Source organism: Neltuma alba, unplaced genomic scaffold (genome assembly GCF_004799145.2).
Source record: "Neltuma alba isolate B1F8T4 unplaced genomic scaffold, ASM479914v2 tig00013147_pilon, whole genome shotgun sequence".
Classification (NCBI taxonomy): domain Eukaryota; kingdom Viridiplantae; phylum Streptophyta; class Magnoliopsida; order Fabales; family Fabaceae; genus Neltuma; species Neltuma alba.
Window position 1 is genome coordinate 106481 of NW_021637461.1, and position 22286 is coordinate 128766.

The following is a 22286-nucleotide window of genomic DNA, read 5'->3' on the forward strand; positions in this document are numbered from 1 at the left end:
AATTCAGTGTCTACTTCATTCACACACACACAACTTTAGCTTTCGGTCGTACCATAGTTCTTTATACGTCTTTGTCTTGTTCATTTACGACAAAACACTGGGTGAAGAATTTCATAAATCGAGTGTAAGAATGGGAATGCAGAATTGTGTGATGAGAATAAGACATAAAAGACGCACCCGTTGGGATGGGAGATAACGTTTGTGAGGTTGATTTTCACGCAGTATTTCTATTTTTTGTCTGCACCTGAGTGAGAATTGAAATTTCTTCAGTGTCCGCTGCCCTTCTTGCTTTCCGTTTTGTTTGTTTCTCCTCTTTCTATGTGTGTCTATGTGCATATACAGTGAGAGAATTTAGATCGTTTAAATAAGGGGTATTTAAAATGAGAAAATTAAAGAGGAAAAAATAGATAAAAATTAAATGCACAAGACTCAAGTATGTTTTCATTTATTTTGTCCCAAGTATCCATATCCTAGAATGATGTTCAAATTATTGGCGACAGAAACAGTGAAAGTTATTCTTCCTGTACCTTTTTTTTTTTTTCATCTTCATGATCAATAGCAAAATTACCCGTGAGTTCTCTCTTAACTTATGTGTAAACGTGCTTCTCTTTCTCAATTTAGAACGCCAAGGCCAGGAAAAAGACCATTTTTCCACACTCACTTTCATGCCACTTTATCCTTAACCCAACCATCATCTTCCAAATGTGCAGCAAACTCACTCAAACCATTAAGGCACTTCCATTACTCCATTAATTCTGCAAATTTCCCTCTTTCTCTCTCATACACTCCCCAGTACTGCATAACTCCATGTTCAAACACCATTTACACAATATCTAGAAAATGTTTCTCTCTTGCCCATAAGTTCCAACTGCTTCATGTTTGAAACTTCCATTTGAAGAATACTTCAAGATGGGTGTGCTTAGAATCACGCGCGTCAGTATACTCTGTTGGATGTTTTTACTACTGAGTTCCATATCAAAATGTGGTAGTTCAGAGGTCTTTGTGAAATTCTCGAGGGCTCCCCATGCATTCTCGCACTTGAACTCAGCTACATTTGCTTTTGAAGCTCAGGATTCTGGAGGTGGCAACCCCTGCACAAACTGTTCTTTCACTTGCAAGGTTTGTGCTTTGGTTTGACATCACAATAATTTTCTATCCAGGTTCTTCTGTAATTGTTGGCTTTTATGAAAATTCGAAAGACCTATTCACTCACTCACACACACACGCATGCAAAGACAGATATACACAACCTTCAGGTTTCACATACGCTCTCACTTGGAATTATTATTCCAAGATTTTAGGATCGAAGAATTTTCTGGGTATTCAAAGTATGTTGTGTACGCAGCTTGATGATGGGATCACATCAGTTTGTAAAGCAAGAAGAGTTATCTACTCAAGCTTGAGGGATGGAAATCATAGTTTTGAGGTGTGCGCCAGTGGACCTCAAGGACTTGGCTGTGCTAGCTATAATTGGACTGTCGGTTAAGAAACTCTCCCTTTTATTTTCAGCTAGCTATTTATCAGTTCTCATTTATGAGCATTGGCTTCTATTACTTTCTTGCTGATGTGACACTGATGAAGCCTGTCATAGCTTCGGTAAGGAAAGGGCATATTAGAGTCTTTTGTCTATGTAATCAACTACCATAAATTGGGTACACAAGCATGTTTTAAAAATCACTTGTATAACTAGGGAACAATTAATTTTCCTAATTTTAGATGCCATAACTAACTTTTGGTTCATCCTCTTTACGTAGAAGACCAAATTTATAATGTCATGAATGCCATTAACTAACTTTTGGTTCATCCTCTTTACGAAGAAGACCAGATTTATAATGTCATGAAAATGAGGCAAAGAGGAATGTTACTCCAACTATCTCTGAGTGAATTGATATTCTCTCAGCTTTTTCATTCTTTCGATGCCAATCTAAAACATTTTCTCTCTGTTTTTTTTTTTTTTTTTTTCAGATACAGTTCCCCCAACAGCATATGTTACTGCCTCAACATCTTTCACAAGCGCTTTAAATGTTTCAGTTGATATAACTTTCAGTGAGCCTTGTATAGGTGGAGAAGGCTTCGGGTGTAAATCTGTAAATGCTTGCAATGTAAGTAGGTGACTCTTTGTTTATGTTTTCTCTTCTGTCATATGCCAATTGTGTGATTCTTTTTTTTTTTTTTTTTTTGGTTCAAAAATTGTACGATTCACCTTCACCATGTTGACTGTGCCCTTTCCCTGCCTGTATCCTCCACGTGGAGATTGCCTTACTTCCCTATTTATATGCCCTTCCTAGGTAGTATATACAACCTCAAAGTCATGTCATTCTAGAGCTTGTTTCCAAATTGTATATTCAATCTATATTTTTGGGCCAAGCTAATAAATCAAAAGATTGAAGTGTATAAAATAACGTGATGTGGGCATTTGTAGAAGTAGCATTGTGTAACATAATGCTGGATCAGTTTGTAACAGATTGTTGTTATATCTCTCTGCAGCTTCTGGTCTATGGTGCGGGCCAGGTCATACCATCTTCCTTTACCGTTTTGCAGCCCAACCTGAAGTATTCTCTTCTCATAAATTTGTCATCCGCAGTTCAATATGGACGGGCTATCCTTGTAATGGATAAAAATTTCTGTACTGACATGGCTGGTAACAGCTTTACAAGAACTCCGAATTCTAGTGTTTTTGTGCACTTTGGTGAGTGTTAACATTTTACAGTATCTTGTTGGCTTATAATTTGAATACTTCTTGATATATTTTTCCTGTGATTTTTAATTGATATCCATGCACATGCGTGTATGGGATATCATTAATCTAAAATGAGATATCTTTAGTACCAGGATCTGCACTTTAGAACAACACCAGCTGAGTAAATTTGCAATGTTTTCTTATAAGAGATACCTATTTTTCTGAATGACTAATGTTCAGAAACTTCCCTTCTCTGGTGAAAATTTTCTATAGATAGAAGATGGGACTATGTCAACTTGAGGACTCGTGTACCAGAAAGGCTACTTCAACTTAACAGTGAAACTAGAACAGTGCTGGCAACTAATGACTACAATAGGTTGAAGGTGTTTGTGTACTTCTCTGAACCAGTTCTAAATTCCTCTACAGAAATCGTAAAACATGTCAGCATAAATCGGGGTTCGCTTCTTCCAACTACAGGAAAAACTCGTGGAAATCGTAGATTTGGATTCTTGGTTAGTTTATTCATGGAGTTGATATGCTACAATTACGTAATGCTTTATTTGTACCTACTCTCCTTACACCTGTTTTCTTTCTGGCTGCCTATTACCATCTCAGATTGCTAATATATCCTCGAACACAATAATCTCAGTGAGCTTCAATTCAACATCGATAATTAGCAGGCAAGGGATTCCAGTTGCTCCAGTTGCACCGGTTACTTTCCTTTATGGTACCCTATCCCCCTCTAACTCCACCGTTAAATTACATGCAAAAGAAATTCCAGTTGCTGCAGTGTTTTTGTAATTTCTAAACTTTCTTTTTTCCTTTTTCTTCTACCTCTGTGACAACCACACAATAATGAACCTTACTGAAATCTCATTACTCTCCCCTGCTACGTGCATGGATGGAATTCAGATTCTATGCGGCCTTCGGTAAACTTGAGCACATATAGCACAAGGACACAAGAGCACAATGTACAGATATTGATCAAGTTTGTAAAACCTGTTTTTGGCTTCAATTCCTCCTGCATATCGTTAACTGGAGGGAATTTGAGAAGGCAAGTACTTTCTATTTTCTAACTCTGCACATTATTGCACTCTTACGCAACTTCTCTCTCAATATTGAATTATGAAAATGGCAATGTGAATTTAAAACTTATCCTTTCTCGTACAAATATCTTTGTCCAGCTTCCGTGAAATTAGTAGAAGCATATACATTATTGAGCTACAAGCAGATGACAATGTAATATCTATCAATGTTCCCGAGAATGTAACTCATGACATAGCTGGAAACAAAAATTTAGCATCCAACGTTCTACGAGTGAGGCATTGTAAGAATCATTTTTTTGACTTTCTAGTTACTTTTCTACTACTGATCACCATAATTAATCTGTGTATTTTCTTAATGAAGATTTGTTATTTAATATAACAAACATAAATATTTTGAATTATGCAGACTCAAGCTCTCTGATCTCTATAGTGATTTCTACATTTACAACTGCTTCTTTTGTGTTGACATCTCTTGCTGCTGGGCTGCTTACCATCTCTACCGCTAGCCTTCAATATTTTGGCGCCTTTTCAAGATCATCTTCTTTCTTGACCGTTGATCCAGCAAGGAGTCTTTTTGTGAGATATTTAACCTTTTTTTTTTTTTTGCCAAATTGCCCACAGATATATTTAACTTGCCTGAACCATATGCTGTTCATCATTTACCATTAATCCGTCAAGTAGTCTTCAATCACATGTTTATGTATTATTTTTCATTTGAAACGGAGGAAAGATACTAGAATCTACTACAAATACCTGGAAGATGAGTGTCAGGTTGGATTTCGGAGTTCATGACAAATTGAAATTTTTGCTTAAGAAAGTCACTTTTGAATTGAGGATCTGAGAGTAGGGAGATGGGTATATGGAATTTACATGACCTTAATTTCTTTTTATTCCGAAATGTTTAAAGTATTGGGATCTTTAGTTTCAATTTTTTGAATATCTGTTTAATCATATCTTTATAATTTCCAAACCCTAACAAATTTATGTCCGTGGAGAGGATACAACACTGATCAAGCCAATTTTGGTTAAACATGCAGAGAATTATTTGCTACATTCAGGTCTTTGCACTATCTAAATGGTTGTCAGTTAAGTTGCCTATTGAATTTTATGAATTTGCCAAGAATCTGCAATGGACTATACCCTATTTATTGGTGCCATGGGAAACAAGAAATATGCACCTGCTCTTGGTAGGTTCTAGTCCTTTTGGGAGCTCTGATCCTTTTGTCTCCAAAGTTCCAGCAAAGATTCCAAACATGAAGTTAATAGATAATTTGAGTAATTCCGCCTCAGTATATGGATCGCCTCTCACTTCTTCAGAGTATCAGCTCTATTTTGAGGTCAGATTATTGTAGCTGACATTTTGTTTACATTTGTATCCATGAAAAATGGCCAGTCTAATTGATAACATCACATATCTGCAGAACCCGAATGTGCAACCAAAAGCTGAGTTTATTTCGGATTCACAACATTCCAGTGGGTGAGTTACATGAATTTCATACATCGTACAAAGTCCATAAGTATAACTCAGTATATAATTTTGAATATGCACTAAGCATTTGTTATCACTTTACTTGCTTTTGTTTCACTTCTGACCAATACTGGAGAAGGGTTCCACTGAATAAATCAAGATGCATATTATGTTTTCAAATTATAATGGGTTTAGTCATTCATAGATTCAAAGTTCAGATGCTAGAGCAAGGTTTGCTTTATATAAGTTTTCTGAAGGATTAAGTTGCTTTTTTTTTTTTTTTTTTCCTTTTTCATTTTCCCCTAAAATAGGTGGACGGACTTCTACAGAAGCATGTTTTGGTTGGTTGTGATCTTGGGTGGTTTGATGATTCTACATGCTTTTCTCCTACTCATTTTGAAATTCAGGAAGAGAAATTCTGAAAAACCAAAGAAATATGGGGCACTCACTTTCCCAAGATTTGAGATTTTTCTTCTATTTCTTGCACTCCCTGGCATTTGCAAGGCCTCTACTGCCCTTGTAAGAGGTAAACTAAATGATATTGGTCATTTTATAATTATTTGTTATCATATTATAATATTCTATGCAAAAAAAAAAAAAAAAAACTTCACTCGAGTTAGCCTCGAGTAATAACATCACATCTGTTATCATTACTTTAGTCTATTTCAACTTTTCTTATTTGTCTGGCTTTGGTAGGAAGTTCATCAGGAATGGTGGTTGGCATTTTGCTATTAGTTTTCGCGTCATTCGTGCTTCTAGCTTTGTTCTTATTCCTCTCCGTTGGAATTACACTCGGGAAACTACTTCAGTACAAGGAAGTTCATCGAGAAGGCCAGAAATTTCACTGGTATCAAGAGCTTGTCCGGGTAACACTAGGTCCAGGTAAAAGAGGCCAATGGGCTTGGAAAGAACTACCAAATTCTGTTCGTTTAACCATCTTTGGCCCTCTATTTGAAGATCTAAGAGGCCCTCCAAAGTACATGCTTTCACAGATTGCTGGTGGGCATCCTCAGAGTCAAGGTGATCGCATCATGGCCTCTGAGGATGAAACAGAAGATGCAGAAGCACCTTTCATTCAAAAGCTTTTTGGGATTCTCAGAATATATTATGTGCTTCTTGAATCTATAAGAAGAGTTTCATTGGGGATTTTGGCAGGTGTTTATGACAAGAATGAGTCGTCCAAAACTCCAACAACTATTATACTCTCTATTTCTGCATTTCAGCTCTTCTTTGTTGTGCTAAAGAAGCCATTCATAAAGAAAAGAGTTCAATTAGTTGAGATTATCTCACTAACCTGTGAAGTTGCTCTATTTGCGACCTTCTTGGCAATCTTGAACAAGGATTTTTCTCTCAGAACAGAGACTAAACTTGGAATCTTTATGCTTATTCTGTTCCTTGTGGGGTTTTTGGCACAGATTATGAATGAGTGGTATACTTTATACAAACAAACAAGGCTGCTGGACCCTGAGGAAAAGTCATTCTTCAGAGGTCTAAAGGTCGCTTCCATTGGGTTTCTCCTTTATTTCATTCCTCAGAGATGCATCAAGAGCTTGGAAAGTAGGTTCCCTAAAAATCATGGTGGGAATGAAGAAACAAGGGATATTACTTTCTCAGAAGAGAGATTTAGAAACTTAGGGAGTAGAAGTTCAGGCTCAATTGATAAACCGTGGTTGAAACAACTGAGAGAACTTGCAAAGGCTAGCTTTGGAAAAGAAGGAAGTCCAAATGATCCCTCTACTAGTACCACCAGGTGGAGCGGGATATGGGGAACTAAAAGAAGTGGGAGCTCTTCTATGAATTCATCTTCTGATTTCAAGTCAAAACCAAGTGGGTTATACAAAGATTTGGAAGCCATTTTCGCGTCCAAGTGAAAGTTTATGATATATTTATGTTTGTATTAGTTTTATTAATGATGTAGCATTATTGTTTGCCGAGTTACTCAGAGTAGGTGTGAAACACTCAAAACACATAGAAAAACATCGTCAGCTTTCTCTACTGCCTTTGAATTCATCATGTTTGACGCGGTTGAGAAGTTTATAAACGCATGTTTGCTAGACAAACCATTTCAATTAATGTCTTTATTTTCATAATTGAATTGAAGTTAGTTAGACAATCAAATGTTTCTCTAGCAGATTGTCTGTATGCAAAAAATTTAAACTATGGCAAAAATACTTGATCATAAAAAAATTATGCAAAACTTCGTAACTTCTTGAATGTAACTTTGAAAACTTAAAAACTGAACTAATGTGTTTCGGCCAACCATACCCTATAAAGAGTCTCGTTTTTGCCGAGTAGTCTGAAGCTTCATTCACATGGCGTCTCCCGTGGTTTAGCGGCGCCACCCATTCTCGATGCATCCTCGTCTTCCCTTCTGAGATGAGCGCATGATCAGAACGAGAAGAGCCAGTTTCAGATTGTAAAAGTTCAACGACCTCAGTAGAGTCAGATTCTACCACGATCTTCCTCTAACCGGTGTCTCGTGTCCCAAGCGAGTGTAATACCAGGGAGGCAAGCACACATGACCATAAGTTACCCGCTTTTTCAGTTGTTCCTTTTCCCTTGAAGAAAAAAGGTACCCATTTTTTGCGGTGCATCATCTGGACTAGATGAACATCTTTAGTAGGAGTAGCAGGCGAGGATGTAGGAGTGATGTTAAAGCTTCGAAACCCATTTCATCTTCTTCACCCGTTAAAGCAACGATTTTTACCCCCTTGTCGCTCCCTCACCGCCATTATTCAACCGTCACCGGCGACGCTGCCGCTGGTGGAGGAGGACTTCGCAGTTGCCAAACTCATTCTCGACTCAGATACGCAATCCCTATCTGAAACCCTACAAAGAACGACTTTCCAGTGGAATCCAAATCTAGTGGACAAGGTCCTCAAACGCCTATGGAACCATGGACCCAAAGCGCTACAATTTTTCAAGTACCTTGAACGCCACCCGACCTATACTCATGCCTCGTCATCATTTGATTACGCCGTTGACATTGCAGCGCGCATGCGTGATTACAAGTCTGTTTGGAACCTGGTTGCTCGTATGCGAGCTTGCCGTGTCGGACCAAGCCCTCGAACTTTCGCGATCATTACTGAGAGGTATGTCGCTGCTGGTAAAGCCGATAGAGCTGTTAAGATTTTTTTGTCAATGCACAAACATGGTTGCCGTCAGGATTTGAATTCTTTTAACACGATTCTTGATGTGTTGTGCAAGTCCAAACGAGTAGAAATGGCTTATGATTTGTTCAAAGTTTTCAGAGGTAGATTTAAGGCTGATAGTATCAGTTATAACATAATTGCTAACGGGTGGTGCTTGATTAAGCGAACGCCCAAGGCTTTGGAGGTGATGAAGGAGATGGTAGATAGAGGATTGACTCCAACTTTGGCTACCTATAACATGTTGCTTAAAGGGTATTTCAGAACGGGTCAACTGAAGGAAGCCTGGGATTTCTTTTTGGAAATGAAAAAGAGGAAATGCGATATTGATGTTGTGACCTATACTACCATGGTTCATGGGTTTGGTGTTGTGGGTGAAATCCAGAAAGCTAGAAAGATTTTTGATCAGATGGTTAGGGAGGGTGTTCTTCCCTCAGTGGCGACATACAACGCTTTGATTCAATCTTTATGCAAGAAGGATAGTGTGGATAATGCTATATTGGTATTTGAAGAGATGGTAAGAAAGGGCTATGTGCCTAATTCAGTTACTTACAACGTAATAATCAGAGGGTTGTGTCATAGAGGTGACATGCAAAGGGCCATGGAGTTTATGGTGAGAATGGAGGAAGATGACGTTCAGCCAAACGTTCAGACACATAATGTCATGATACGATACTTCTGTGATTCCGGGGAGATTGAGAAGGGTTTAGACATGTTACAGAAGATGAGGAACAGATCATGCTTGCCCAATCTAGACACGTATAACATTCTGATCAGTGAGTTGTTTGTGAGGAAGAAATCAGATGATTTAATGTTAGCTGGGAAGTTGTTGATGGAAATGATTGATAGAGGCTTCCTGCCTCGAAAATTTACTTTTAATCGAGTTTTGAATGGGCTTCTGTTAACTGGCAATCAAGATTTTGCTAGAGAGATATTAAGATCACAAAGTAGATGTGGCCGGGTTCCTCGGCATTTGAAGCTCTGAACGCTGGTTGATTGTGGTTCATGTGTGATTTTATTGGTCTTCTGCAAGAACTGTAACTGGCTCCTTAGAGTTCCAAAATGAGAATGGAAATTAATTTAATTTGTTGGAGAAATTGAGGAAGAAATGCAGATTTAGCAGTCTCTGAAATTTTAGAGGATTTGAAGGCTTGATGGTGACTACATTATGAATCCAGTGTGCTGCACTGTGTGACTTCCATTGCTTCTTGTTTCGATTAAACTTCATGAAAAGTTGTCGACTAAATGTAAATTCTCTTGTTGGAATGATCAGTTATCAACAGAGTTTTCAATGTAAATTTGTTCAATTTATCACCTATAATAGAGGTTTCCCACTGAATAAATAAAGAGCTGCCCTATATTTTCAAATATAATTGTTTTAGTATTTCATAAATTCAAACTTCATATGGTAGGACAAAGTTTGCTTTATAGTATACTATCTGATTGTTAATCCCCCTTTTCATCTTAAATAGGTGGATGGACTTTTACAAAAGCATTTTGATTGGTTCTGCATGCTTTTCCCCTGTTTATTTTGAAATTCAGGAAGGGGAATTCTGAAAACTAAGAAAATATATGTGGATCTTGGATCAGATAATCCATAAGTCAGAATAAAAAGAGACTTGTAATATTCTTGGACTATGATGGAACTCTATCCCTAATTATTGTTAAATTTTTTTAACACATTCTTTGGCCGGTCAAAAAAAAACACATTCTTGGCAAAAAAAATAAACTCATGTTTTAAATTCGATCCCATTTTAACCACATAAATGTTCTAGTCCAATAAAGTACTGAAATCATTCTTCATGATGATTATTATCCTTTTTCCGTAAGATACTGCGCCCACATTTATATCAGGAATAAGGACAACGTTTCGTTAATGTTTTGAAGAAAAATAAAAATACTCCTCTAGTCCTGTGAAAATAAATTGGAAAGTTAATGTTAGTCTATGTAAGATTTATTTTACATATTTATTAATTTTTTAAATTAATATTATTGATATTTCTTATCAATAATTAAGTAGGAAAGAGATGGAAAAATTAAGAAAGATACTTAAAGTGTTTTTAAAAAAAAATCATATTAGTCCCTTTATTTTTTTTATAAGCAATCTTATATTTTATCACGTAGATCAAAAAATTAGTTAAAAACAATAAGTATGTAAAAATTAAAAGTTTTTTCTTCAAAATATCTTTATTTATGAGAGGAAAGGAAGAATATAAGAAAAAGAGTAAGAAAATTATTATAATAAAAAAAATTTGAAGAGAGAGAATGTGAATGGAGAGAGATAATGGTTTAGAAAATAAAATAATAAATATATTGGGCATTAAAATAAGTAATTAATGTAAATAAAATAAGAAATATGCTGTAAAAATTTAAGACAACTTACAAATATTGCTTATATTTAGAGATAAAACGAGAATAGTAGTTGTTGCTTATAAAAAGGGACAGAGGGAGTAACTAATTTAACTAATACTTTTAATCTATTCAAATTAGTTAATTAAGTCCTATGTTAGAGTAGTTCTTTTTTGGATGAAATGAAAGAGAAATTGCAAAAAAAATTGTGAAAATTACAAAATCTCAAATAAGATCCGTTACAAGATTTATATAGGTTTTGAAAGTACTCCTCCGGTCTTTATTATAAGACCCAATTTGACTTTTTATTTGGTCCTAATTATAAGACCCAATTCATTTTCTCTCTTATATTTATGCATTTTTTTCCAAGATAATCCTTCTAATAATGATAGTTTTAGCCAATATACTTAATTAGCAAGGATATTTTAGGAATAACAAACACTTATTTATTATAAATAACCAACCTAACTTACTTCCTTAATCTCCTCAAATAAGTCAATTGGGTCTTATAATTAGGACCGGAGGAGTAAATGATAATAAATTTTTGAAAAAATAGCTTATTCATAATTTTGCAATTTTTACTATTTTTTTAACCACTTTCCCTTAGATCAATTCATCCATCCGTTTAAACTTTAACAAGAGAAGTGTCATCTGGGTCCCCTTCTCCACGATGCACATGCAGGTGTCAATGTGCCATCACCAACTCTAAACGGCATCATTGAATGGCCGCCTATTTAAACAACAAGGACCTGTTATATAAATATATATACTACTCCGGTCCTTAATATAAGACCTATTTAACTAATTTGATTAGATTAAAGAAGTTAGGTTAGTTAGTTAATTATAAGAAAAGTGACACATTTTTCCTAAAATACCATAATCATCTTTTTAATACCTTCTCCCCCTCTTCTACTTGATTATGGTTGAGGGAGTATCCATAGGGGTAATTTAAAGAAAAATGATAAATATGAGAAATGGGTCTTATATTTAGGACCAAAACTAACTCAAGAATTGGATCCTATATTAAGGACCGAAGGAGTGTGTGTGTGTGTGTGTATATATATATATATATATATATATAACAAATGGAAAAACTGAAACTGCAATTATGAATACTGTAATGGAATTCAGTTTCATGCTCACTACATAGTCAGCTAAACAGAAGTTTTAAGCGGAATAGTATTGAACCTCCCATACACAAAAGCACAGTGTTCTCTTCTCCATAGCCAAGATTAGTTAAGGCAATGGCAAGAGCTCTATCTCCTTGTTCCACAGTTTTTCTCTCATCTTCTACCCATCGCCTTTTCTCTTCCACTCTAAAAGCCCCGAGCTTTTCATTCGCTCCAATCATCAAGCCAAAGAGCTTTACCATTGCCGCTTACAATGCACGCACACCGATCAATTCAGTCCACAAGGTTCGGCATTGTTCTCCTATTTATGTCTTCCTTGTGGATATTTTTCTGCTTCATTCTTTACCTGTTGTCCATAATTTTCTTCAGGTGATCAAGGCGTTGATGAGTCGTGTTGATTTAACGGAAGCAGAAGCAGAAGCATCTCTTGAATTCTTATTGACTGAAGCGGATCAAGCGCTGATCAGCGCTTTTCTTGTGCTCCTGAGAGCCAAAGGAGAAACTTCTGAAGAAGTAAGCTTGCTGCTTTATGCTCTTCCATTTGCTTGCTGAGAAGCTTGCTTCTGCAAAAATGGCTGCTTTTTTTCTTCCTACTTTAGTTTCTCTTCTTATGGGATTTTTATGTGGATAGATTGTCGGGCTAGCAAAAGCAATGATGAAACGTGCGAGGAAGGTTGAAGGTTTGGTTGACATTGTTGGAACTGGAGGTGATGGAGCAAACACTGTCAACATATCAACGGGGGCTTCAATACTTGCCGGAGCCTGTGGTGCCAAAGTTGCTAAGGTGAAGATCACTAAAATACAATAATAATATGATGTTAACAATTGGTGATATCGCTGCATCGTTTTGAGTATTAAAGTTCGATTGAACGATTTTCATTTTGCAGCAAGGAAACTGTTCAAGTTCTTCTGCATGTGGAAGTGCCAATGTATTAGAAGCACTGGGCGCGGCTATTGACTTAGATGCTCAGGTTAGTGCTTTTTAAGTTATGAAAACTATTTGCTTCGTTGGTTTTCTTGAGTCTCAAATGTATGAATTGGTTCACGCTGGCCCTATTTATGATGTGGAAGATAATTACTAAGGATAAAAGTCGATTGTGCTATTAAGAGACTTGTCAAGACTGTGTTCGTTGTCATTATCAAATGAAAGGTCATTGTCTTCGTCTTGATAATGCTATTTTTGGCCATCAATGGAACATAATGGTGGCAGATATTTTGCTTTCTTAACTTTGATGAAACAGCAAAATGTAAGCTCTAGTATGCGTATTTCACTTCTCCAAGATTTCGGGAAGAATCTTCCGGATTTCCTTCTATGGTGAAAAAACCCTCAAACTTTCAGGTAGATGAAGGAGTCCTTCCATTTCAGAGTAGGGATGGCTTAGGAGCGAAGGAGAGAGTATTTTAAGCTTATATTTTTATTCAATTAATACTACGTATTAAAGAGCAACCGTTGTCATTGATTTTTTTTTTTAAATGCATATACTAATCTAATTTTTTACTTCCCTATTGTGATGAAAATCAGGGGGTAACAAGGTGTGTGAGCGAAGCAGGAATTGGTTTTATGATGTCTCCGAAATACCACCCAGCTATGAAGATTGCCAGTCCTGTTAGAAAAAAGCTAAATATAAAAACTGCATTCGATATTGGGTCCCATGTTAAATCCAGCACAGGTACCTTTCGCAGTTATTGGAGTATTTACGGAAGGCTTGGTAATTTCCTTTATATGAAATGTTTAGCCCTGAAACCTAATCATCAAATTGAAAAATAGTATTCATAGACATAGATGTGGAAATAAAATTATCTGATTTCTTTGAGACTTTGGCCTCTTGTTTCTTTCACAATCTGTGGACACTAATCCTGCTAGATAGAAGTAGATTCCAGCATACGAATGATCCATTACTCTATGCATAAGCAACTGATGAAGTAATTGGTCTAGGTTGATCGTGTGACAGGACAGGAGTCCAGACTAGTTGAAAATTCTGGTGTTTTTCTCTGTGTACGTCAAGAAGATCTTTGTTTTTCTTTTAACAGGTCTTCAAATGGCTAAAGCACTACAAAGATTTGGCATGAAAAGAGCTCTGGTTGTGCACTCTGAAGGTTTGGATGAGATGAGTCCTCTTGGTAAGATCTCTTGCTTTTATTGCATTTCTAGACATTGTTTATTCGGTGGGAGATATAGATAGGCATCTTACTTTGCATTTGACTGGGATTTCTAACATCCTTGCTCTGCATCACTTACAGGACCAGGGCTGGTATTTGATGTCACTTCGGAAAGAATTGATGAGTTCTTATTTGATCCATGTAAGGATATGATATGATAAAAATATTTGCTTTTGAAAGTCTCCTTCTGTTATGGATTAACTTAATGCAGCTCACTGGCAATTAAATCTGAATGTTTCTTGAAACAGTGGACTTCGGCATTCCTAGGTGCAATCTCGAGAGCCTGAAAGGTGGTGGCCCAGACTACAATGCCGAGATTCTGAAGCGTGTTCTAGCTGGAGAAAGGGCGCCAATCGCCAATGCTTTGGTAAATATTACCTCTGGTGCTAATTGTAAGAGCTAGTTAACTAATTTTAATTAACTAATTTGAAGAAATTAAAAAATAAGTTAAGTTAATTATTTATAATAAATAAGTGTTGTCTTTTCTAAAATATCCTTATTAATCAAGTTTATCGACTAAAACTACTATTATTAGATTGATTACCTTGGGAAAAAATGCATAAATATGAAAGATAAAGTGGATTGGGGTCTTATAATTAGAATTAAAATAAAATAATTAAAACCAAAATAAAAATAAAACGAGATCTTATATTAAGGACCGGAGGTAGTATCTTGACTTCTCTGAGAGAGTGACACGTGACACCTCTATAAGTGATGGGGAGAGACTGACTTTGAGTAGCAATAAACATATTAGGATGCTTTGATTTCAATTGCATCTAGGATCTTATAATCTACAAGCTTAGTCATTCAAAATGATTATGTACTTGTCTATTCATATCCATTTTTTTTTTCCTGTGAAAAAAAAAAAGGCTAGATTCTGAATGCAGCAGCGGCTCTCATGGTCAGCGGCTTAGTGAAGAGCCTAGCAGAAGGCGTATCTGTGGCTCGTGAAACACAGCAATCAGGAAAGGCCCTCAAAACTCTCAACTCGTGAAAAGATATATCAAATGTCAGTAAATTATGGACCTGAGTTCACTTCTTTCCAATAGCCACAAGTTGCTGATTTCATCTCATTGCTCAATAATTGCAGAAATCTAAAGAAGACGATGCCTTGGAATATGCTTAAATCTTCTAACATATTGTCCTGTTGCTGCACACGAGTGCCATTCGTGTCATGGCTTGTTCAAGTAATAATCCTGGATCGATTACTCTGAACACAACAAGTTTTCGAATGGGAAAATGATCTCAAATTAGATTCTGCGGACAAATATCATGCACGGCATTTTAAGTCCATCAATGGGAATAGGAAGTACAGAAACACCCGTCAAAACTCAATCTGAGTCAAATACCATGAATATAGGACTGACACAAAAAATATGACATTTACAATATGGGATTCATGAGTCAGGTTTTGTTGGTACTTGGTAGACACTATTCAAATCTGTTTGCTTGTCAGCCACACTAGTGTATACGTCAATAATCCTGCGGAAAGTTTAAAATGACAATTATACCCCGATGTCCAAATGCCATAGAACAAATTATACACTCGGGTCAATATAGTAAAATACCTCCAACCATTTTTGACATCATAGGCCTTGTCACTGTAGATGCTTTTCCTGGAAATCCCCCCCCCCCCCAAACAAAGAAAAATCTTACTGCCAAAGTTTTTATCAACGTTGAATTCAGAAGAAGCCGAAGTAAGCTTTGATTTAACTTACTGACCTGAATCACAGTTGGAGGTTGAATTGGAGTTCCCACACATACAAGCTTGCCTAATTCCATCTGAACCATACCCGCACGTGCCACCTGTGGCCTCACACGCTCCGCAAAAGTCATCGTCGTTTCCTTGCACCGAATACTTCACTCGGATCCCATACGACCACCCGCCCGGCCCGTCTAGTCTCAACGGTGCAAGATTGTAAGCACTGCTATACCCTTCACACTGAAGCCTGGTCAGATTAATAGCCTTAATCGCCCCGAATGGTATGGCACAACATGCTGGTGGGCCTGACCCAAAGTGTGTAGACCCGAGCCGTTTGTGTCCCACCCGATCCCATGCCGGGCACCCGTAGTACTCCTCACAGCCCATTCCCGAAACGTTCCGACATGGCAAGTGCTTCTCTGGGAAACCTTGGAACAGAGGTGACTCAGCTGAACAACCTATGAGCATGAAGACGTTGTCGGAGATCGGATTCATGTAGGCCTCCCGCCACGGCTCCACCGAGAAGCCGTTGCCGGTGCGGCCGAGCACAATTGTGTCACAAGTTGACATGTGAGGCTCGTGAAGAGTGAGAGACTGGTACGCGTAGTCTATTTCCAGAACTCTGTACGACCCTGAGCTTACGTGAAACATGAGAATGTCGTTCATGCAGAAAAGAAGGTCCCGAAATCCCGGGTGCCCGCACCCGTATTGGAGCCCGAATGGGTAATCTATGGTTATGTTTCCACAGTATGATCGACATGAGTTAGCGAGAGCAGAACTTGGTGGGATCAGACATGTTGAAAAGATAAGGAGACACAGAGTTGTGAACAATGTTTGCATAGTCGTGAGAAAGAGAGAGAGAGAGATTAAGAAGGAAATGAGATTGCAATAATGCTTACGATAGTTGCTTGAAGAGATAAGCAGTAGATGTGCATTTGATTGTTGCAGGACAAAATGATTTATTTGATGATTGCTTAATAGCTTTATTCACATGTGGTGTTGAGTTGTTTTTGGGTTGTCTTTTACTTTTTTGCGCTGCTGGGGGCGGATCTTTAGTTTTCTGAGTTTTATTTTTTTGCAGCTTTTGAATTTCTGTTTGTCAAAGGTTAGGCTTTTGTGGGGATGGTGAGAAAAGTAGTTTGATTTGCGAATCCGATGAGATTAAAGCATAACACATATATTAGCTGTTGGAAGCTTTTTACATCTGAATTCAATAAGAATCCATCACAACCGGTTCACTGGCATACGAAGCCCATGATTATAAGCAACCTTACGAATTGCTAACATCCAAGCTGTGAACTCGAACTCCAAGTATAATGGTGATTAACCAATTACCAAAAAAAAACGGAAAAACAAAAAAGCTAATTCAGACACTGATTGGCATATGTTTGCTTTGGTTTCTTCTTTTTCAAAATAATTTTACGTCCTTTAAGTTTACTGATGGTTCTTAAAGTGTCAACTTCGATGTTACACTTTTCCATGTCCTCTCACTTTTGACAGCCAATTAGTTAGAACAAGGATGCATAAATGATTTGGATGCTTGGGAGCGCACCAGGTAAAAGTGAGCAATATCAATTGACGAGAGATGCAACAGAGAAGCGGTTCACTCGAGTTACTAACTATATATTATCTGTACTTGGTGCTGCATTTTGTTTTCCTCTAGATATCATGTTTATACGTTAATCCTTGATTATATGGTAGTTCTCTATACTCCCATTAGTGTGGTCTTGTAAAAATTGATAGGCTTGCGGAAAATGAAAATAAATGGAAGCTAAATTTTAGGAGTAAACCAACAAAGAAGCGAAGAAGGGAGGGAGCATATGAAATTGCATTCTTTATGCCTTCAAAAGGGAAAGATATATCATACAAGTGTATCATTCAATTTGACTATAGAGATCAAATTCATTAATAAATCGGGAGAAAATACAAGAAAAGTTTGAGACCCCCAGGGCCGAGTTGTAAGTTAACCACATCTTTCTGCAGCAATGGGCAGACTTGTATGAACTATAAACTAAATCTAGAAAAGTATAATATAATTCCACCAAGATGCTTCCTCCCGTCTAATTGTGGCAGCACAGTAAAACGTAAGTCATTGGAGAACATTAACAATTTGGCGGCTTTCAACAATCTTCATATGTCATTAGATCCTATGCTAGATCTCATTGTTCTTGGCCTGCAATTTCAAGGAACGTCCAAAGTTAAAAGCTACGGCGTACCATCTTATTTTCTACTAAATTTCAGAAATAACTATAAATTGATATCGCAAACGTCCATTACATTTTTTTCAAGGGATAACAGCAATCCCCCCGGCACATTTGGTTGGATAAAATTGCAAGGGTATCCCCCTTAAAATGATGTGAATGAACGCACCTCTAGGATTACCGCAATTCAAATCCGAACATTATATATAACAAATGATCCGGTTTTTTCTTCTTCTTTTTTTTTTTTCAGTCACAAAGGCAAATTGCTCCGTTAAATATTTGCTCCCATCAAATATTTGAAAAAAAAAGTAACCAAAATTAGAGTAATTTTATTAAACCTAGAGTCTTAAAATCATATAATTAAGAAATTACCATCAGTTTGGCTAGGAGCTGTATTATGTCGTGCCTTCATTGACATCTTTTTCACTGTTTCAGCTGTAATTAAGATGGCCAGAACTCGTTAGCAGTGAGGAAGAAATGAAACAGTTGTTAGGTTTCCCCACATGATATGCAACATTGTAAAACCCATGAACAGCATGATTGTGGAAGTGTTGAAAAAACGGCAGATGTAGGCTATTGACCACTCAGATTCCTAGTAGCCTCGCTGATTTTACCTTTAAATTTTCTTTTCTTATTTGCCCTCCTTCGTTTTCTCTCTGCCTTTGTAAGCTCTGCTTCTTCCTTGATATCTCCCTTGCCAGCAAAGACCTCCTCAGGAGCCAGCATAGCTGCATCTGACACAGCCACAGGCGCAATCTATGCATGGAAAGCATCAAGGTTTTAATTAATCAACAATTAAACAAGGTTCACCTAAGAAGGTTTAAGATGAAATGGAAATAGCTCTTTACTTCTTCCATTGCCAGAGCAGGGACATTAGCTTGTATAGACATGTCCTCTATAACCTGTTTAGTTCAAGACAAAGCAAACATTACAAGACAACAAATAAATTTTCAAGTGCACGACACCAATTTAAAAAAAAAAAAAAAAATCGTGTTAACTAAATTGAATGTCATACAGGTTTTGGAGCAAAGTTGAAATGAGAAAGAGCATCCAGTTTCAAACAGAGTCTCTTGAACAGCGTGCTTGCCTGATCACAATTAAATGGCACAGTTCAGCATAGTTTGAAAGCTTCAACAGCCAAAAAGAAAAATAGGAAAGGAAGGTTATACAGGCCATTTGAAAACCAGCGCCTTATCATCCTATAAATAAGTGAAACATAGGACAGATGAGAAATATAAAATTGAAGCAGTCAATTAAAACATGTACCTCTTTTTTCTGTTCATCCTTGAATGACAAAGGAGCAGAAGAGGGGTCTGTCTTCTGAACATATTCTTCCTGTACACGATTTTACAATAAAGGAGAATCTTTAGGGAAGCCATAAGCAAACACAACAGGGGTTTTATTGGGGGATTTAGATGTTGAAATGCATGATGGTAAAAAAAAATACGGACCTCATAAACTTCTGCAAGACCCTTCTTGCTTTTATTCTCATCCTGAACTCATCACAGAAAATGATGATTAGCTATTAACTATGCTATAAATAGTGCTAAAAAATCAGTTAAATTCAATATTCTATTTATTTTATAGAAACAGTGCTTACCAACTCCTTTACTTCCCTGGGTGCTTTTGCTGGCAATTTGGGAGCCCTTTGAACGTCATCAAAACGTCCCTATAATCAACATAAACATAAGTTACAAAAAACAAATATGTATGCTTGCTCTGGAGTGTATTTAAAGCATACATAATATAAGTCTCATATAGTTAGATATATAACCCAGTAGTCAGTGGCTCAGTGCCCAGGTCAGCTTAGCACACAACCAACTTTTTAGATAAATGGCCATTCATTAAAGGGCTCCCACCACAGAATAAAATAATGAGCCACTGTAATAGAAGTCCAAATTGATGTCAACCCATCCTTTCAATTTACCTCAAGGATCCTTTTCTGGATCATTTCCTCAATCGAAGCTGTAACTTCCTCAGTAATTACAGGAGCTGGTCTCATATTTTGCTCAAAGTCAAGATCAACTTCCAAAGCACTGTTCAAGGGTCTCTTAGTCGCAGTCACCTGTTACTAAAAGCCAAAGTCAGTGATCTAATATATAAAGATTAAGCATGAAGGCCCAAAGGAGGGGCCCGGGAGGGGGGGGGGGGAGCAACTACTACGTCACCTCTCCCTGCATGGTCCATGTTTTTGGCTCCAAGTTAGATTTCTCCATCTGCTGAATCTTTGCTTGGATCTTTTGCGTTTGTTTTTCATGGGTAGAAACAGCCTCTTGATTCTATATGAATAAAAAGGGCAATATAAGAACTTGAATGTCATGCATGCATAAATCCAACAAAATACAAAAAAATATACTTGGCCATCAAATTCCATGCCATCTTCATCAGAATCTTCAAGACCCTGAGTGAACTTTCCTTTTTGATTTACTTGCCCATCAAGTTCCATGTCATCTTCATCAGAATGTTCAGGCCCTCCATCAAATTCCACGTCATCTTCACCAGAACCTTCAGACGTCCCAGTTAACCTTTCTTTAAGTTTTAATCTTTTTTCCTTTCTTCCTTTTTCTTGCTGGGATCTCCTTCCCTTTCTCTCACGAAAGAAGTCTTCGTAACTGCAAGAATAAAGATGAGCCGCATGATTGCATCCAGAATAAAGAATACACTAATAAAAAAGGTCCAGCGCGTACCATAACTGAAAACCTAGGTGAGTGTACTCGACTAGTTGCATATCATTTTGCATCTAATTACATTCAAAGGAAAAGCAGTAAAGCCAAAACACAACAGCATAGCAACACAGAAAAATACTGGACATTTACGATCAAGCAATAAAGACGAATCCTTAGGCCAATAGCAGTCATGCTTCTTCATGTTCGTCAATTGTTGATCAATAAATGATAGATGTTGTACTCGAAAGAAAAGAAAAACATAGAAGGAAATTATTGCATCAACCTGTTGTGCGTGTGTTATGATAATAATGAAAGGAATAAAGAAGTGAGTTGAGTGATGTTCTATAATCTAGAACATGCCACAGATCTACAGCAATAGTAACGATCCTTCTTAGAATCTGACTCGTTCGAGTTAGTTAGAGATATCAGTTTAACAGTTACTAGCCGTTGCCCCATTAGCCTATACAAGGTCACGCATAGGATGTGTGACTAAGCTTTCGTATTACGAGAATGAGCCGAAAAGAAGTGAAGATAGAAAAATGGTTTATGTAGTGGAAGGGTAAAATAATACGAACATTGCGTATCTAAAGTCATCTGCGTCTTCGTCTCCATCATCGTCATCATTGCCAACCCCAAATTCACCAGCCTGCAGCAAAAATAATAAGAATGAGCCAAAATCATAAATAACGGTAACTGAAACAACGCGTTATGCATCTTACAGATATAGGTAAATGATTAAGAAGAAAAACGAGAGAAAAAACAGCAAACCTGTAGAATGACGAACCGATTACAAATCGCAGGGCTCACAATAAATGAGATAATATCGAGCAAATCACAGTAACAGAAAATCAAACCAAAAAAGCCAGAAGCAGTCTCACCTCATCACTTTCATCATCCACTTCCTTTAACTGTCCTGCTTCATCGTTCTCCAAGTTATTCTCCTCCTGCACCAGGAACTTCTCCAAGTCCTTCATTTTCAGAAAATCATCTTGAATACCTCCATAGTCACCTTCCTCTTCATCTTCCTCGTTCTCAAGGCCTTCCTCCTCCTCCTCCTCTTCATTCTCCTCATCCTCTGCCACTGCTTTCCCTCTTTCCTCGCCTTCTTTTCCTTCCTCATCTACGCCTTCTTCGTCGTCGTCGTCGTCGTCGTCAAATTCATCTAATTCCTCATCAAACCCGTCACTTTCTTCGTGCCACTCCTCTTTTGTTTTCCCCTCCACCTTCTTTTTACCCTGTAGAGCTCCTTTAATCCCAGAGATTGCTTCCGGACTCTCCTCCAGCTGCTTCAACCGCCGGCGAAGAGTGGAGAACAAAGGCTGTGATTGGAGGTCAATTTGCTGCCATATCTGCTCGGCATCGAACCCGTCCACCAGGAGTTCATCCAATGGCGATTTTTTGGAAAAGGGTCTGAGAAAGGAGAAAAGATACTGTGAGGCAACACGAGCAGTTTGAGTGAGCGATGGATCTCGTGTGAGCCACGGCACAGGATCCTTCGCCTGCAGACGATAAAGAGCTTCAACGCCGGCTTCGGTGGAGCTAGCCATTGAAGGGGTGCTCTGCGTGAGATTTTCTCCAGCTGAATGGGTTTAGGGTTCTAGGAAAAGAAAAATGCCGAGCGACGATTTTTTTTTTTAATGTCTAAGCAACGAGATTATTTTAATTTTAATTTTAATAAATACTCATGTGTGTGTGTATATATATATATATAACTATTGCGTAAGACAGTAAGAGG

General features: G+C 37.4%; 5 protein-coding genes across 7 annotated transcripts; 3 read left to right on the top strand and 2 right to left on the bottom strand.

The window, feature by feature from the left end:
* Positions 1–547: 547 nt before the first annotated feature.
* On the top strand, positions 548–7289 carry LOC114734806 (uncharacterized). Of its 2 annotated transcripts, XM_028922449.1 has the most exons (13): positions 548–1119; positions 1346–1481; positions 1966–2102; positions 2488–2689; positions 2954–3192; positions 3296–3407; positions 3593–3734; positions 3865–4007; positions 4133–4302; positions 4764–5063; positions 5148–5203; positions 5506–5720; positions 5891–7289. In XM_028922449.1, the coding sequence occupies exons 1-13, from the start codon at positions 910–912 to the stop codon at positions 7063–7065; spliced, it is 3237 nt and encodes a 1078-aa protein (XP_028778282.1). In that variant the 5' UTR covers positions 548–909; the 3' UTR covers positions 7066–7289. The 2 variants fall into 2 exon arrangements, with proteins under 2 accessions (XP_028778282.1, XP_028778283.1); XM_028922450.1 differs by lacking the exons at positions 548–1119; positions 1346–1481 and having other exon boundaries at positions 2067–2102; positions 2488–2511; positions 2585–2689.
* A 97-nt stretch (positions 7290–7386) lies between these two features.
* LOC114734807 (pentatricopeptide repeat-containing protein At1g74900, mitochondrial) lies at positions 7387–9711 on the top strand. Of its 2 annotated transcripts, XM_028922452.1 has the most exons (2): positions 7387–8286; positions 8446–9711. In XM_028922452.1, exons 1-2 carry the CDS (start codon positions 7844–7846, stop codon positions 9326–9328), a joined length of 1326 nt encoding a protein of 441 aa, XP_028778285.1. In that variant the 5' UTR covers positions 7387–7843; the 3' UTR covers positions 9329–9711. The 2 variants fall into 2 exon arrangements, with proteins under 2 accessions (XP_028778285.1, XP_028778284.1); XM_028922451.1 differs by having other exon boundaries at positions 7389–9711.
* Positions 9712–11822: 2111 nt separating this feature from the next.
* On the top strand, positions 11823–15232 carry LOC114734796 (anthranilate phosphoribosyltransferase, chloroplastic-like). Its single transcript, XM_028922440.1, has 10 exons — positions 11823–12107; positions 12192–12335; positions 12454–12606; positions 12710–12793; positions 13345–13531; positions 13854–13943; positions 14064–14123; positions 14231–14349; positions 14857–14991; positions 15073–15232. The coding sequence occupies exons 1-9, from the start codon at positions 11937–11939 to the stop codon at positions 14974–14976; spliced, it is 1128 nt and encodes a 375-aa protein (XP_028778273.1). The 5' UTR covers positions 11823–11936; the 3' UTR covers positions 14977–14991; positions 15073–15232.
* Positions 15138–16703, bottom strand: LOC114734797 (uncharacterized). Its single transcript, XM_028922441.1, has 3 exons — positions 15705–16703; positions 15551–15598; positions 15138–15464 (listed from the first exon to the last, which is right to left on the bottom strand). The coding sequence occupies exons 1-3, from the start codon at positions 16522–16524 to the stop codon at positions 15418–15420; spliced, it is 915 nt and encodes a 304-aa protein (XP_028778274.1). The 5' UTR covers positions 16525–16703; the 3' UTR covers positions 15138–15417.
* A 796-nt stretch (positions 16704–17499) lies between these two features.
* On the bottom strand, positions 17500–22150 carry LOC114734820 (U3 small nucleolar ribonucleoprotein protein MPP10). Its single transcript, XM_028922473.1, has 13 exons — positions 21430–22150; positions 21127–21197; positions 20242–20497; positions 20054–20164; positions 19813–19950; positions 19486–19554; positions 19337–19378; positions 19152–19220; positions 18901–18972; positions 18734–18787; positions 18500–18641; positions 18258–18320; positions 17500–17857 (listed from the first exon to the last, which is right to left on the bottom strand). Exons 1-13 carry the CDS (start codon positions 22096–22098, stop codon positions 17844–17846), a joined length of 1770 nt encoding a protein of 589 aa, XP_028778306.1. The 5' UTR covers positions 22099–22150; the 3' UTR covers positions 17500–17843.
* Positions 22151–22286: the final 136 nt, after the last annotated feature.

Bases quoted from the DNA above. Each gene is read 5' to 3' on its own strand.
- LOC114734796 (XM_028922440.1), top strand. From the start codon at position 11,937: ATGGCAAGAGCTCTATCTCCTTGTTCCACAGTTTTTCTCTCATCTTCT. The intron at 13,532-13,853 runs GTAATTTCCTTT...TTCTTTTAACAG, and splicing joins GAGTATTTACGGAAGGCTTG to GTCTTCAAATGGCTAAAGCA. The intron at 13,944-14,063 runs GTAAGATCTCTT...CATCACTTACAG, and splicing joins GGATGAGATGAGTCCTCTTG to GACCAGGGCTGGTATTTGAT.
- LOC114734797 (XM_028922441.1), bottom strand. From the start codon at position 16,524: ATGCAAACATTGTTCACAACTCTGTGTCTCCTTATCTTTTCAACATGT. The intron at 15,599-15,704 runs GTCAGTAAGTTA...GGGGATTTCCAG, and splicing joins AACCTCCAACTGTGATTCAG to GAAAAGCATCTACAGTGACA. The intron at 15,465-15,550 runs GTATTTTACTAT...AACTTTCCGCAG, and splicing joins GATGTCAAAAATGGTTGGAG to GATTATTGACGTATACACTA.
- LOC114734820 (XM_028922473.1), bottom strand. From the start codon at position 22,098: ATGGCTAGCTCCACCGAAGCCGGCGTTGAAGCTCTTTATCGTCTGCAG. The intron at 20,498-21,126 runs GTTCGTATTATT...TTATTCTTGCAG, and splicing joins GATGACTTTAGATACGCAAT to TTACGAAGACTTCTTTCGTG. The intron at 18,973-19,151 runs GTACATGTTTTA...AATTGTGATCAG, and splicing joins AGGATGAACAGAAAAAAGAG to GCAAGCACGCTGTTCAAGAG.
- LOC114734806 (XM_028922449.1), top strand. From the start codon at position 910: ATGGGTGTGCTTAGAATCACGCGCGTCAGTATACTCTGTTGGATGTTT. The intron at 1,482-1,965 runs GTTAAGAAACTC...TTTTTTTTTCAG, and splicing joins TAGCTATAATTGGACTGTCG to ATACAGTTCCCCCAACAGCA. The intron at 3,735-3,864 runs GCAAGTACTTTC...ATCTTTGTCCAG, and splicing joins ACTGGAGGGAATTTGAGAAG to CTTCCGTGAAATTAGTAGAA.
- LOC114734807 (XM_028922451.1), top strand. From the start codon at position 7,844: ATGTTAAAGCTTCGAAACCCATTTCATCTTCTTCACCCGTTAAAGCAA.